At 40.1% G+C, this 15,556-nt stretch overlaps 1 protein-coding gene across 3 annotated transcripts; it reads right to left on the bottom strand.

Annotated features, from left to right (window-relative positions):
- Nucleotides 1-58: 58 nt before the first annotated feature.
- ccdc93 (coiled-coil domain containing 93) lies at nucleotides 59-15,100 on the bottom strand. 3 transcript variants are annotated; one of them, XM_047601582.1, is made up of 25 exons: nucleotides 14,964-15,100; nucleotides 14,639-14,752; nucleotides 13,880-13,974; nucleotides 13,297-13,408; nucleotides 12,855-12,953; nucleotides 11,853-11,909; nucleotides 11,640-11,740; nucleotides 10,569-10,586; nucleotides 9,615-9,648; nucleotides 9,041-9,139; nucleotides 8,561-8,611; nucleotides 7,749-7,835; nucleotides 7,173-7,289; nucleotides 5,987-6,049; nucleotides 5,571-5,644; nucleotides 4,538-4,619; nucleotides 4,387-4,461; nucleotides 4,088-4,159; nucleotides 2,346-2,454; nucleotides 2,137-2,219; nucleotides 1,952-1,989; nucleotides 1,265-1,349; nucleotides 882-995; nucleotides 483-561; nucleotides 59-384 (listed from the first exon to the last, which is right to left on the bottom strand). In XM_047601582.1, exons 1-24 carry the CDS (start codon nucleotides 15,048-15,050, stop codon nucleotides 505-507), a joined length of 1,923 nt encoding a protein of 640 aa, XP_047457538.1. In that variant the 5' UTR covers nucleotides 15,051-15,100; the 3' UTR covers nucleotides 59-384; nucleotides 483-504. The 3 variants fall into 3 exon arrangements, with proteins under 3 accessions (XP_047457538.1, XP_047457537.1, XP_047457539.1); XM_047601581.1 differs by having other exon boundaries at nucleotides 59-561; XM_047601583.1 differs by lacking the exon at nucleotides 10,569-10,586 and having other exon boundaries at nucleotides 59-561.
- Between the last annotated feature and the right edge of the window lie 456 nt (nucleotides 15,101-15,556).

Genomic DNA, 15,556 nt, shown 5'->3' with positions numbered 1-15,556 from the left:
TTGCCGTCAAACAGCAGTGTATGACAGTAACATCCTATCTGAGATGAGTAACTGAAAAGGCTTTTCAAAATATTATTTTATTCATTACCTTGGTCATACATGGTCATTGGATGGTGACAGAGAGTAAGAACATTAGAGACGTGTAAGAGAGGCATTATTAGCAAAGGAAACATTTAAAAGTTATGGGACTCTCTTTTCTGTTGCAGCTCCACATCGTGAGAATGGGGGCATTGATGGTGGTTTGTTTTTATTGGCATTGTTACGGAGAATGTAATCAAAACCAGACTTTCCAAAGAAATGTATTTAGATTCATGCGTCTGCAGGATGTGGGACGTATTCGGAGCCCAGTGTCAAAGGAATTTCCAGGGGTTTAGAACCCAAATCCTAAGTGTGTTAACGAATCCGTTAGACATAAACAATGACATGGAATGCATCAATGATCACTTTAGCTCATTCAGATTATACACTATGTTTCTCCTTACATAAAACCTGCTGACAGTAACATCAGGAAGTTCCTTTAGCTCTCAGCTTGGACAGGAGTATCTCGTTTTTGCGACATTCCTGTGATGAAAAAAAAACATTTGACTGTTTAGTCATCATGTCATATGGAGGGAATTATTTGAGATTTGACATAAAAGAACCACTTCCTACACTTTACATTGCAGGTATATGCTAAATCACTCCTTGATCACTTGACCAATACAGATGTGTTCAATCACTGAAGTTGATCTGTAGTGAAGGTACACATGTCTCAGGGATTCAATTCGTGGTGTATGAAAAACAACAAAGCTTAAAAATTCCCTGTAATTTCCCAAATTTGTGGGACAAATAAAGGTTCACTGATTCTGACTGATTCTGATTTCATACATTATTTTTATTACCTCTTTAAATTCCTTGACGGTTTTGAAGTACAGCCTCTGTTTGTCCAGCAGCTCCAGGTATTCATCGTTCAGCTGATCTCTCCTCATTTTGTTCTCCTGCTTCTTCTTCTCCATCTGGAGAAGGAGACAGGAAAATAAAGAATGAAGTGCATAGTCTCATAGAATACTTCCATTATATTTTGCTGCCACATTTGTCCAACAGTGGTAGATAAATAAGGCTGGATGATGTAGCACTGAATAAATTCAAGACAAAATATGATTCAATTTCTTGATTAAAACTATCCCATCCAAATATTAAAAGCTGTTATTGTCTGGTCATTATAGGCAGATAATAGCAGCTAAGCTGTAACAAATCCATTCTCCTCTTAGTGAGAGACTCGTACCTTGATGCGGCTCTGTTTGATTCCCTCCACTATTTGTTCCATCTGTCTGAGGAACTGCTCCTTGGCAGCTGAAGAAGACATGGCTCTGGAGGGGTATAAGAGTTTAGAGTCACTGGACATGTATGGAAATAATAAATGTTTATAAAGACCTTCCTCAATCAAAACTAAGAATGTTTAGTTCTGCAAAACAAATGTGCATTAAATCAGTTCCAATGTTTACACAAATCTCCATATAACAGGGAAACAAATCACATTTAAATTTGTCAAAATACAGTAATGATCAGAATGTTTAATGTGGCTGACTGCGTTACACTGTCACACTTTAAACGATGCCGTAAGTCTTCGCACACGTGTAAAAGGCTACGCAGCTAATTCTGCCAGCCTTTGAGCTCTAATAACTGACGTGAAAGTGAAGCAGGAAGTAGAAACAAGAATTAACACGATGGGCAAAAAAAAAACAACAACAAAAAAAAAAAAAAAAAACACAGCGCCGACTAGTGTTTGGGTGGAGTTGTTACAGAGTGAACCAGACTGAGCCCAGGTATAAATGACTCAGCACTGGCTACATGTGTAAGCTGCTGCGTCTCGATCCTGCAGATTTATAAAAGAGTCTTTAGAATTCTAAAAACAAACTCAGAGACTCATCCATGACATGAAAACCTGTGATGATCAGAATTTCATACTTACTGCTGGAAGTTGTCATGAATGGAATTCAGAAGATTCACCTACAGAAATAAAAAGCACATATATTTCTCATAATTATTTGTTCATGTGTGTACTGCTCAGTATTGGCCCTAAATTCCCTAAAGTCACATTCTTAGATTAGCAAAAATTCCCCAAGTCGCTGAGAAATGGCCGCAGTGATTACTTGCCTCCTTCTCCAGATAGACCTTCTTATCATCTAAAGTGTTATACAAAGTGAAGAACTGCTTGGTCTCTTTGTGCGTAGCAGAGACTGAAAGACACGAAACAAATAAAAAGAATAATGTATTACAGATTTTTCAGATATTCATTCATGACTGGTGGTCTGTGCTTCCTGAACACAAACCCTTGATGGACCTGATGCAGAGGAGAGACCCACCTTGGCTATAGAGTTCAATGAATCTTTTCTGATACTGGGTCAGCTCGGCCCGGCTCGGAATCTCGTCAATCCTCCTCTGCAGGATGGCAATCTCTCGGTTCCTCCGAGCCTGAGCAGAGTCAAGGGAATCGTGAGGGATTCAGTTTGAATTCAAGAGTGTTTCTAATGTGTAGAGGTTTTGTATTCAAAGAAAAATAAATGGTAGCAAAATGATCAAAACTGTCACCAAAGTAATGAAAACTATCTTCCTCTTTCTCTGAATAAGACATCGCCCACCACTTAATCCACCACTAATGCTAATGCCTCAGGGAAATTAAGTGATGCAGAAGCAGCGTTGTGAATGGCAACCAGAAATGAAATTCCTCCACGTAGAAACTGATAAACTTTCCCAACACTGAAAACAGCGCCCTCTAGCACACACGTGATGCAGTGAGACCTTCTCGCCTACGCCAAAGAAAGATTCTGTTTGGAGATATAAACATATGTTTTGTAGGTCTTCGGCAAAAAAGTTTCAGTTGCTATTGTTGAAAGTGGAGTAGGAAGAAGAAACAAAAATGAACCGGCAAATGACTGACAAAAAAGACACAACGCCGACTAGTGTTTGAGTGGAGTTATTACAGACTGATGAGCACACGGCTATAAATGGCTCACACTGGTGTCGGCTTTGTGCGTAAGTTACTGGTACTCTAAGTGAGCCTTAAGAGCTACGTAGTCAGACTTATCATCTCAGCGACATGAAGTTGAATTTATTTACAAAAATTGTCTCCGATTGGTTGGAGGACTATCCAATTTAATGGAGAGGTATAGTTTTTCTCTGTATCGGTAGAAACAAGCAGCCCAATGAAATCATGGCCCGTTCTGATACAAACTGAATCATTAGCGGGGTTTACATGGACACTTTTTGTCATTCCAACTGAAATCATTCAGATTGAAGGTTTCAGGTCAGTGGTTTACATGTGAGGTCATCTATTCTGATCTGACGTTCAGACATAACACTACTTTTGATTAAAACAGCCATTTTGTAGACATGTGACATGCGCAGATCGATGAAAAAATCCCGTGATTGATCTCTCGTCTAATCGGCTCAGTAGCTGATTTTGTTTTTACACTTTTATTATTAAATATTTATTATTAGCTAGTGTTAAAAGGTCTGTAATGTTTAAAAACTCCTAATATTGCTCGGTGTTAAGTAAGTAAGTGTGTTAAAAAAAAGTAAAACTGTAGAAGAGGAAATGTCATACTATGCTTATAAACTGTCATTAACTCTTTTGATTCTGCCTTGTTTTTGTCGAGTATAAAATAATGACTTGTGTTTTGAAGGAATGTGGCCTTCTTTTGTTTTTAAAATTTCAATAGATCCCCTGTGTTATGCAATAGTGTACAAGCATGACGCTGAATAAAATACTTGGCTACGGATTTCAGTAGTTTACTAAATGCACATGTTTATATTCCACAGTGGAGTTGATTTCTGTCACAGCTTCCCTAGAAGTTCTAGATCATGTCTGGTTTTGCTTTTCCACGTGCACAAGGTGACAATTACGCCTCGATATGAATTCATCCACGGAAAAACAAGCTGCTCCAGAGCAAAGAGAGAACGAAAAGAACTATGAGATTAAAACTGTGCCAAGTTGATAATAACCAGCGAGGCTGTTATCTGTGGCCTGTCATCTGCTGCTGTGACCTATTTGCTTAGATAATTTGTGTTGCATCTAATCTTGTGTCATGTTGTAAGAAGTACTCACCATGAGCAGACGGATCTTCTGCAGTTTCTCTCTGTCTGTGTTGTACTGTTTATCTATAAGCTGGTTTCTGTCCTGAGAAACAAAGGATGGAGTAAGACAAACTGATCCAACAAAAGAAGAGAGGTTTTATTTTTTTCCCCACAATCTTGTAAAAGGAAATAGTCAAGGAGCAAGACAACAACCCCAAAAACACAAAAACACAAGTGGTCCTACCACTAGACCTGTATGAAAATCCACATTTTTTATGAAACACAGTAAATTTGAGTGGTATAAATACTTTTTAGTGGCACTCTAATTACCTTCTCTTCCTCTGAGTCCTGTCCTGATGCCGATTTCAACTCCTCAATGCTCTGCTGCAGACGGGTCATCTCTTCCTGCACACAGAATACACCCATTAAAAAGGGGAAATGTACGGCAGTTAACATCAAAAAGACAATGAATCACACTAACTCTGCAGTGTGCGCGGAACTCCTGCTCCTGCTGCCTCAGGTTCTCGTTCATTGTCACCAGAGCCCTCAGCTTCTGCAACATGCTGTTCAACAGAGCAAAACATTAACATCAATGAAAAGTTCAAAACAGTTCAAATCCCTGCCACAGACCTCACAGCATTCAGCAAGACCACAAGGGGGATTAACATTTTAATGAAGACTGACATTAAATCTAGGATTGTACTTTCTCCAGCTTTTCTAACTTTATGTCTGAACTAAACAAATAGTTTACAATTACTCTGACTATAGAGATACTGTGGTATGATGTTAAAAGTAAGGTAAATTTAGACATCTGTGTTAAGCTAACACAGATCCTAGCATAGTAACCGACATGCACCTCCCCAGAAATGTAACTACATGCTGTGACGATGCAGAGCGCAAGAGCTGTGATTGGTCCACTTGGTAGTAGTGTATTTCTGAGGTTTGGAGACCAAACATCCGTTTGACTTGTGTTAGGAGAAATTTTACCAAATTTTCAGCTAAAGTTTCAGTTGCCATTGCTGAAAGTGAGGCAGGAAGTGGACGACTGGCAAAACAGACACAGCGCTGACTATTGATTGGGAGGTGTTGTTACAGAGTGAGCCAGACTCATGAGCGCACAACTGTAAATGACTAACACCAGCGTAGGCTACGTACGCAGGTTACGTAGGACCCACAGGACTCTAAAAGAGCATTAATAGTCTAATAAAAGATGAATAGTTCTCTAACGTGACTCTGATCTAAACATACAATGTAGGAATTGTTGAGGAGGATCGTCTGTCACTCATCCAACATGAAATGGGCACCACTCACCATAAACTAGTCGTTTTTGGTGAGTCGTTTTAAACGTGATCATAAGAAATTGTTCTCATGCTCTTAAATTTGCTTTGATATGCTACGTCCTGGCGTTTTTTTGTTACGGAACACACTTAGGGTAAAGATTTTAATTACATAAGCTCAGTTCAGGTCGATTTGCACTAAAGGTTTAACTGTGTGATCAGAGTTAAATGACTCACCCATCGTCGGCTTGCTCTTCCATCCCCTCTAAAGACTTGAACTCTTTCTCCAGCTTCTCTGAGTGCTCAGTAACCTGGAAGAAGTTAAAAAAGATGGTGTAATTAAGTACAAGTTACCTGTAACTTTAACGATACTTGTGCATTTGATTATTCGGGAAAATGAGAATATTGCATATCTGTGAAAAGTGCACCTCCAGGATAACAAGTTAATTTCAAGGCCAAATTCAGACTTATTTTGTTCTGCAATTAGTCTATTCAGGGCTTGTGTTAAAATGAATGCAGAAATGTAGAGAGACCGGCACTGTATGTGGGAACAGAAACCTTAGTTTACGATATTTACGATCTGTCTTGTATCAATGTATAAAATTTATATAGCGAGGAAATGTGTCAATACTTGGCTGGCTGCAGGTATTTACCTCCATCAGTTTGCTCTTGGCCTCGTCACAATCCGTTTTCACCTTCGCATGCTTGGCTTGTAGCTGTGAGCACAAACACATCAAATAAAACATCATCTACAACACAGCAGCTGTTCCCCACTGACAGACAATTGAAGCAAAGGCATCTCTTACGGGGCATGCGTGTTTCATGAACATAGTTTGTTGTTAGCAATTCACCACTGGACATTTTAGATTGATGACAATTACCAATACAGTTTTTTGTATTCCTGTGTAGGTATGACAACCAGTGATATTAATATTACCAGTGTAAAATGTAGAGGAAAATATTAATTATTCTAAACTGAAACAACACTGTTACTGACATCTTTGGAATAAAGAATTCCATGGTTACATATTATTATTTTATCTTGTGTTGTCAAGCATGTTTATTTCCACAAAAAGCATTAGCACAACTTGCCATCATATTCACCATCAAATCCTAACACTATCTTATGGTAACCTCTAGCCCAAGCTGTAGTCAACATGTCACATCACGCATTTGATTGTCCACCAAACAAAGGTAAGACATGAGAGACAGTTTTGTCATGTTGCACTGTAATGCAAATTAATCCAGCTGCTAAAAATAGTCATCAATTAGCAACAACACAAATTAATTTACTACTATTGACATACAGTAAGCTTGTGTGACAAAATTGCTACCTATGTCCATCTTTAGTCTGTAGATCATGGCTGGGAAAAAATAGTGATATGGCAATATGTCATGATACAATATCGATTTCCTGAATGACACACCTCCACCACCACTTTTTCTGTACGAGTGCAATGAATTCGAAATGGATAATTTGGATTAATATTATTTTTTGACTCAATTTGTCCAATGAATTATGGCTGTCATCTGATGTACATATATACATCTTGTATTTTAAGTTGCATTTACATTTTGAACTATGTAGAATTTTGCAATATATATCGCAACATCACAATATCGCAATAATGTATCGTATCGTGACTCAAGTATCATGATACGTATCGTATTGTGAAGTCCTTGCGAATACCCAACCCTACTGTAGATGATTGCGTGCTCTTAGTTCTACATTTTACATATTTTACCAACTGGTTTTCAAAACATCCTAGTGACAGTGGTTGTGATAATGAATTTTTACATAATAGGACACTTTCTATTCTACCACGGTGACCTGCTCACCTCCTCCAGCTGTTTGGTCTTCTGCTGGATCTGCTTGTTGAGTGAAGCCACCATTCTGCGGTGCTGTTGCAGTGGGCCGTATCGCTCTGAACGCTCGTCTGTAGACAACTCCGATTGCTGCAGACGCACATGGAAAACAAAGATGAATATGCAATATATACACACACACAATAATATACAATAACAATAATATACAATAACCTGCATTAATTAAGAACATTAATAGCGTGAAATACAGGGGTATCAGGGTAATTCAGACAATATGACTAACAAATTTGGCCATCCAAATATTCAATTTTGAATCAAACAACGTAATAAAAAACCACCAGAGGAGTATTTTTATATTAACATGAAGCACTTTACAGACTACAAATACACAGCACCATCTTTACATGCAGATCAAGGATGTGTATAGACTAAACATTTGTGTTACATGCTCCATCACCGTATTACACATTAGCTATTTCAGTTTTCCCTTGGCCAGTAGAAAACAGTAGATCAAAATAGTACAACAAATACTAGAGCATTTCTTTGGCCTCTTTAAACAACACTGTTGGTATTTTGATTGTTTCTCACCTTCTCTGCGTACTCTGAGGCTATCTGTTTGATCTCCTCAGACTGCAGTCCCACTATCTGACCCACTGCACTTGCCGTCAGCTTCCCCTGCACAAGCACAAACCTTGATCACAACCACACCGTTGGATAATTCACACATGTTTTAGTTAGTGAGTTTCGCCATACAGTTGACGCAGTGGTATGAAAAGATTTCATCAGCAAAGTCTGTGTTTAACAACACACATCATTCCTGACTTGGTCCTATTTTAAGGAGAGGATAACTTCACTTTATGTAATGATTCTCACACTAATGAACTGATTAGAAAAAAGTTTAAATTTAGCTTGACTGACTCTTAGAAATGGTGCAATGCAGAAACAGAAAACTGGTGTTGCACAGCAGCGTTACAGAGAGATTGGTGTCAAACATACGGCCCACCAGTGGGTCTAAACTGACCTGTGGGATAAATTTGCAAAGTCAAAAATTACACTGACGAAGTGAACTGCAATTTTTTGAATAAAAGTAACTGTTCAGACAGTTTTAGTAAGAGTTGTTCACTTCACAACACTGAGACATGGAACTATACAGTAACAGCAGTTGTTTTTTTTATGAAATGTCTGGCGGTTCATTACATATTTTGCAACAGTGCAGTTCATTAAATGTAAACACCTTCATAACGTACTTCTTTGCACTAAAACAAAAGGAAATGTTTGAAGTTATTTTTATGTTAATACCTTATTGTGTTACTGGTCCAGTCCCCCTGAGATGAGATTGGGGTGTATGTGGCCCCTGAACTAAAATGACTTTGAGCTACAGCCTAGTTTCAGTTACATACCTCTTCATTTGCCATGGTTGACATGCTGGTCATCAGAGCTTTGATTCGCATCTAAATAAAAAAAAATACAACACATGGAAGCAAGTTAAGTTAGACGGTAAGGTATAAAAGTTTGGAATTTTACAAACAGAGAGGTGAAAAAGAAGAAATCACTTGACAGAGGCATCCAAAAAAACATTCACATTCAACATTCATAAAAAGCAGTGTGGAGTTAAACATACTGTATATAGACACATTCATGCCAAGTAAATATGTCTTTTAATAACTATCTCACACTTTACAAGATTAAATATAGGAAAACTGTGGAGTAATGAATTTTGCAAAGCTTTTTTTCCAGGCAAGACAAAGTAATTATAAACTGCAATAAATCTGTATCTGAAGTATCTTTCTCAATTCTCTCTGGTTATTTCCTCAACTTTACCATTTGTCTAATAGGTGTATTTTTGCCTCCTATGATCTAAACACTGCACAAGTTGTCACCTCCTCTGCTGCCTGCAGGTTGTCTTCCTCTGCTACCTCTGCCATCCCAGGGGCCGATGCCTGAGAGCCAGTGGCCAGCGAGGTCTTCCCCTCTTCTGCCTATTGGAGCGAAGACAAAATCAGATGCAAAAGAAATGTAGCAAATGGTCAAAATCACTGCATCCTCGTCCAATTGTCTCCAGTATTATCCATTATTCAGGTTAACCAGTGACTGTGGTTCGGAGACTCATTAGTCTACAGTTATTCCTCAGCAGGGTATTGGACCTAAGTTGCTTCATGACAAGACAGGGGAAAAAAAGGCATTGGTATTTCATATAAGATAGTGTATAAATTTGTAAAAATGTTTAAAACTATAAATTTGACGTATAAATTTGACCCTTTTGGAGCAGAAACAGACGTGCTGGCAAGACAAGGCTCTGAGAAATGTTTAGTGATGCTGTTCTTATGATGTTGTCCCTTGGTTATTCTTGGACAGGGGCCTTCTGACCTTCTGGCCTTCTGTCCTGGCGTGTCTGACAACAGAATGTTGTTAGAATGTAGTCCTTCATAAAAACCAAATAATCTGGATACCTACCTTATCTTGTTTGGACTGCTTGAATCCATATCGTCTATAGGAAAACAAACAAGAAACGTCTCATGAGTTTTGCTCATTGCCGACCGATATATATCAAAGAGCGTTTCTGTGGCCTTAGGCCGAATAACGGTACATGTTTCCTCCAATGAGGGCAAATGTTTAGCCAAAGCCACATGTGAGATGTCACACCACATCTATTACACCACACTGCATTCATTTAAAAACAAAGAGGCAATGTTCCCTTCCTGTTTGAGAATATAAGTGACTGATACATTAAGTGAAACAAAGAGTGCTTCTATTAAACCAGGGCCCAGTGAGTTGTGAGAACTGAATTGTGGTGGTGGCTGGTAAAACACATGACAGATGAGCATGCAAAGACTCATGCAGTTAACAAATGGAGCCTGTAACCCAGGTAACTTTCTGGAGCTTGAATGTATTGCTGCTTCCTAGATGTGCCTGCACACTATTGGTAGATGCTCTACAGCCGGTTGTGCACAAACACAATCAACAGACCGAGGCGGCTCCTCTTATAATTATGGGATATATCCAAGCAGTTTAGCTGATGGGTCTCTTCTAAAACTGAGACCTGGTGGGGCGTCACTCAGGAACTTGTGGCTGGGTTTTCACACGTGGATAATAGGTGAAGATGTCTCACGGCTTTACAGAAGGAACGGGTTGTGAAACGCAATATAATGTATGTTGTGTCCCCCCTCTACCTCATTTGAAAATATATATGAAAACAGATGTTGGTATACTGTCCACCCATGCCACATTAAAATATGACTGAGCACAACAAACTGAAGAATCACAGACTAAGGGACTCCACAGCAGCACCACAGTTCGCATCCATCATGCCTATTCGATTCATTGCATTCGTTGACTGACACACGGCTCTGTGAGCAGAAGCTGGCCGGAAAAAAAACAGAAGCTTCACACGGTCATCCAAGTACTTACAGGAGGAAATCTGACATTCTAGTACATGGAGATGGACGCATGGAAGAAAAAACAATGTCAGACAGGTGAGAAACATGACAAGAGAGGTGGATTCATGATGAGAACAGAGTGGGTGGACGCCATTATGTCACATCCTGTTTCTAATAACTACAATGAAACGGATACAAACTCATACACTTGAACATGCACCAACATTATATTAACTACCTAAAATGACAGTAACCATCCTTGAATTTTTTTTATTTGACATGTATTTTAGTCCCATCCACTAACATGTAGGAGGTGGAGCTTATGGCCTATACTGCAGCCAGTCACTAGGGGGAGCTCTACTTGCTGTGACTTATAACAGTTATAAGTCTTGGTGTATGTTGCCATTCAATGACAATAAAAGGTATTCAAATACAAGTTATTGTCACTGATCACTGTGTCCACACACAGAAGTTAAAGCTCTAAAGCTGTGTTTAGACTACAGGAGTTTTACAGTCATGGTTTATCACATAAGTATGGAGAAACTACTCTTTTGTGTGTCCTGCAATAGACTGGCAACCTGTACAGAGTGTACTCTGCCTCTCACCCAGTGAAACAGCTGGGATAGGCTCCAGCTGCGACCCTCCACAGGACAAGCGTAATGAACGAATGAAAATGAATGAATGAACGTTCAAGCATTAAATCGTTGCTGCCAACACAGATGTCTGGTGAACTTCCTGTGCTGTACTCATGAACTACAGTATGTGGCGATCACAAAGACAATGGGACTTTGATGCAGCAGATGGGCTTATGTCATGAACTCAGAAGAGAGAATTCTTACATACATTAAACCGGTGTTAAGGTCTTATCATGATTAAGATCATGCATGCAAACAGCTGGTTTCAGGATGTCAACACATACTGCGGCTCAGTAGGTGAGCGAGTCATTCACGAACCAGACAGTTACTGATCTGTAACATCCACGCAACTATGAACCCCGAGTGGAAAGTGAACGAATGTGTAGACGTGTCAAGATCATCCACAGTGTGTGGTAGAAGTCACACGTATGTTCTCACACATAGACGCCCGCGATGTGAGATCTCACCTGCCATACTCCAGCAGAGTGGAGTGAACTCTGGACTCCTCATCCAGCAGCTCCCCTGCATCCCTCTGCCTCCTGTACTTCCTCTGTGGCTTGTACACATCCTGGAAAAAACAATGTTCTTTCAGAAAACGTCTTGTCGTTACCGCTGTTGAGCACATAAATCTCTCACGATTCTCGTGTGTGGTACTGGATGGTACATAAATTTGGTCTCACCAGTACATCCCGAATCGCCCTCATAGTCTTGTCTTTCTTCTGGAGAAACTCTTCATCCTGTACCAAAGGATTCCACAGCAAATGTCAACACAGAAAGAAACGACCATCACATGCCTAGGCAAGACCGTCCTATAGAGACTAAAGAGTCTAAAACAACAATTATTCTCCACTTAAAGTATGTGTTTCATTGCTTGAAACTTCTGAACAATGTGACTGAATGTTTTCCCTGTTTTCAACTGCGACACTCTTTTCACAGTGTTTCAAATCTGTCACTCTTCCTCCACTGTGTCTTTTCAGCACTGCAAGTCATATTGCAGATGAGAGGAAGAGGTTTTTGGTTTCTGGTTTTATCCTACTGGAATTTAATTAGGCAGTAGCAATCATTCACTGAGGCTGCAAATGAAATGTTGACTATTTCAAGGCAGAAATTGATGGCGTCTATATCAGCAAATGGAGGTAAAATGTAAAAAAACTGAGACTGTGATGTACAGTTTGAAAGTTAACCAACGCTTCCATCATTGGGAGTTTTAATTGATATGGGTCGTTCATTTCATGAAGAATCTCACGTTGACATGTATTATAATATTTACGCATAAATCCCGAACCATTTGCTCAATTTTCTGAGGTCTGACATCTTCGTTTTACAAATCTATTTACCTAATTAGTTTTATAGCGCCCCCTAGAGTCTGCATTTTGTACACAAGATCACTACCTCAGCCTTCAATTCTGTTGTTCTGTGTTAAATCTCATATTATTTGGAGATTGCCTGATTTTACTGAAAAAAGACCCAGCGTCATCTAGCTTTGTTACAGAGTGAGCCAGACTGCTGAGCGTACAAGTATAACCCTCCAATGCAGTTCCAATACAGGTGGTTCTTGGACTTTAAATGTGTGTGTCCATGACAAAACATTTCCATTGAGAGTCAACATCTCTACAGGTTAATCCCTGGCATTGAATGAGTTGTCCACCATGGCCAAGTCTGTGACTGAGCGGTGCCGTTACCTCTGGAAGCGTGTGGGTCCTCTGGAACTGAGAAATGGAGTAGGCTCGCACGTAATCTCCCATCTCTTCCCTCGTCTCAATGGCACGCTTCACCAGCCACTGGCAAGAGACACAACTCACTCATCAAGCACAAGGACACCCCAGAGGGCACAGGCTGACAGGCACAGAGCATACTCCTGTATGTCCTGGTTTGTTCCACGCTACAGGTAGATCCGTCGTTTAGACTGAATCACATACGGAACAAAAACTGAGACGAACAGCAGGTGATTGCAGATGAATCTTAGTAGCTGATGCAAATTTAATTCAGACAGCAGTGGAAAAGGAACCTTTATGTAATGGACAATTACTTTAGAGACAGATCTCCAAAAATATTTATATCATAGTGTAAACTATAAAATAGAGAATGCTAGTTTATGACTTTGCTTTTGTTGCATTCTCTTACCTGCACCACAGGGTAAATGTGAATAAAATCCAATCCTTGAATTTGATGGGGCTCCAGGCGATGAGGACACTTCATCTTAGGCAGAACAGAAACTATTTTCTCTGTCAGGGCTCTGAAAGGACATAGGACGCCACGGCCTTATTATAAACATGTCTCAGCTATAGGGCTACAACAGCTGGTCGAAGTCAGTGTTAGGGTCTGGGTATGGTCTGTCAAACTGATGCAGAGGTATAAACCACCCAATAGTTTAATGTTCTCCAACATCCTTGTTGTCAGTGTGGCTTGTGCAAGTGAGAGAGGGAGTTTTAAACAACTACTATTTTCAATATGTGTTGTATTAGCAATGTCAGCTAAACTAATCAGGCACACACTCCATTAAATGCATTAGCAGCATTAAGTCTAATGCAGACTGTCTAAAAGATTGGCAAAAATAGTTAGCACCTCCTGTATTTCAGGTTTTTAAAACAATGTGTATTATGTGTATTTGGGTTTAATGTTGTCATTTTTATTTGAAAATTGGAACACTGTTGAAAACTAGATGCAGATTTTCATCAGCCACCAGTGGAAATCCATCAAAACTTACATTCTCTGGCCAATGGTCGAGTTTTCTTGGAAAAGAAGATTAACATCAACGTCAAAGTTACATGTGGTGATGCACCACGTCATACCACCGACCACCTGAGGAGGAGGAGGAAAGGAGAAAACAAGTCAAGAGAGGGGGGAGGGTAAAACAATAGGGAGGGTTGACCTGTGAAGCTTTCTGGGGTAACTGTATGAGATGTACACTGATCAGGCTCAACAGGCTGAGGGGGCGGGCCTCTGTGGATCATCCCACAGATACCTGATCAGTTTGGGATCTAGTGAATTTGGAGGCCAGGTCAAAACCTTGTGCTGTTCTTCACGTTTTTTTTTTTTTTTTTAGGTTGTTCCTAAACTGTTTATGTGTGTGTGTCTGTGTCAGGTTGCACCTCCTTGATGGCCGCTGTCATCAAGGAGTGTCATTGCTATGGGGTGGGGGTACCTGTTCTGGTCTAGGTGGGTGCTACATGTCTAAGTAACATACACATGAATACCAGGTCCGACAGTTTCCCAATAGAACATTGAATTGTCACAAGGTGGTCAACGTTTTTTCACTTCTCCTGACAGTGGTTTCAATTGGTGTAATTAAGTTCACAATTCAATTAAATTTCAGTGCGTGGGTATTCTGTCACCCAGGTCATCTCATCTGTAAAGCTAAAGCTAAAAGAAAGGTCACTGGACATGACAATCAAACTAATTTCCAATTAGGCATCATTTCATGAGCATGAAGCGACCAGCTCAGAGGGAGCCTGAAGAGCAGCACCTTATCAAAAGGTGACAGCCCTTTGATGCGGGCTCGAAAGTATCCAGCTGCAAGCAGAAGTTCCAGGATTTCCGCCAGTTTGACGCTTTGCTCTTCATCCTCTCGGGTTTCCACCTGAAAGCCAAAACACTCAGATCACTGATAATCGAGGATCGCATTTGGTTCTATAAAGAATCTATATATAGAAACAGTATAAGTCAGCAGAACCTACTGGGGCGTTTCATTACACAGTTACACCGTTACAAGCTAGCTTATTGCAGCGACCTCACCGTTATCTCAGTGCGCTTCGTTTGAATCGCTTAAAACAGTAAAGACAGACCAGTACCTGTATGAGGTTCCCTTCTTGGTCATACTGAGCCCCTATTTTCGACTCAGTTCGCATTCGGTTGAATACAGATGCTGACGCCGCCATGTTTACCAAAGTGTTCCGGCCACAGACTGGACGGGTACGGTGGTGAATCACATGACCATATCATGTGACAAGCAAGTCACATGACTTATAAAGACGGAGGCGCATTGACTTTGAGAGGGCGTGTCTAAAGCGCCGCCATCTTGGTACAGTACCAGCAGAGGCAGCAGTGCATGTAAAGTAATGAAGGAAAGAGGGACTCACTCTATGTGACACGTACATGCATTGTGTCTAGAATTCATGCTTTAGGGAGGTCTTGAGCACAATTGTGTTCTCCAATTGTTTCCTAAACTAGATGCGTCTGGAGAGAGACAACCCAAGAGAGGAAGATGAGAGGAGGGAGTGTGTTGAGCTGCTGAAGGCGATGCTCCACTTGGCTTTCAAAAGAGACCAAGACCATGCATGAGCTCCAAAATGTTTATGAACAACATTTGCTTTGGCTATGTCCTAAAAAGTTTTTTTTTTTTTGCAAAACGGCTGGAATAATGCAATAAGGGATTAAAGTAGGT

Source organism: Mugil cephalus, chromosome 12 (genome assembly GCF_022458985.1).
Source record: "Mugil cephalus isolate CIBA_MC_2020 chromosome 12, CIBA_Mcephalus_1.1, whole genome shotgun sequence".
Lineage (NCBI taxonomy): Eukaryota > Metazoa > Chordata > Actinopteri > Mugiliformes > Mugilidae > Mugil > Mugil cephalus.
The sequence above is the reverse complement of the archived record's forward strand: the minus strand, read 5'-3'. Positions and strand labels throughout refer to the sequence as shown.

Excerpts from the sequence above, each read along its gene's own strand:
- ccdc93 (XM_047601581.1), bottom strand. The coding sequence starts at position 15,050 with ATGGCGGCGTCAGCATCTGTATTCAACCGAATGCGAACTGAGTCGAAA. Across the intron at positions 2,455-4,087 it reads AGAAGATCCGTCTGCTCATG|GCTCGGAGGAACCGAGAGAT; the intron begins GTGAGTACTTCT and ends GACTCTGCTCAG. Across the intron at positions 1,990-2,136 it reads AGGTCTATCTGGAGAAGGAG|GTGAATCTTCTGAATTCCAT; the intron begins GCAAGTAATCAC and ends TTATTTCTGTAG.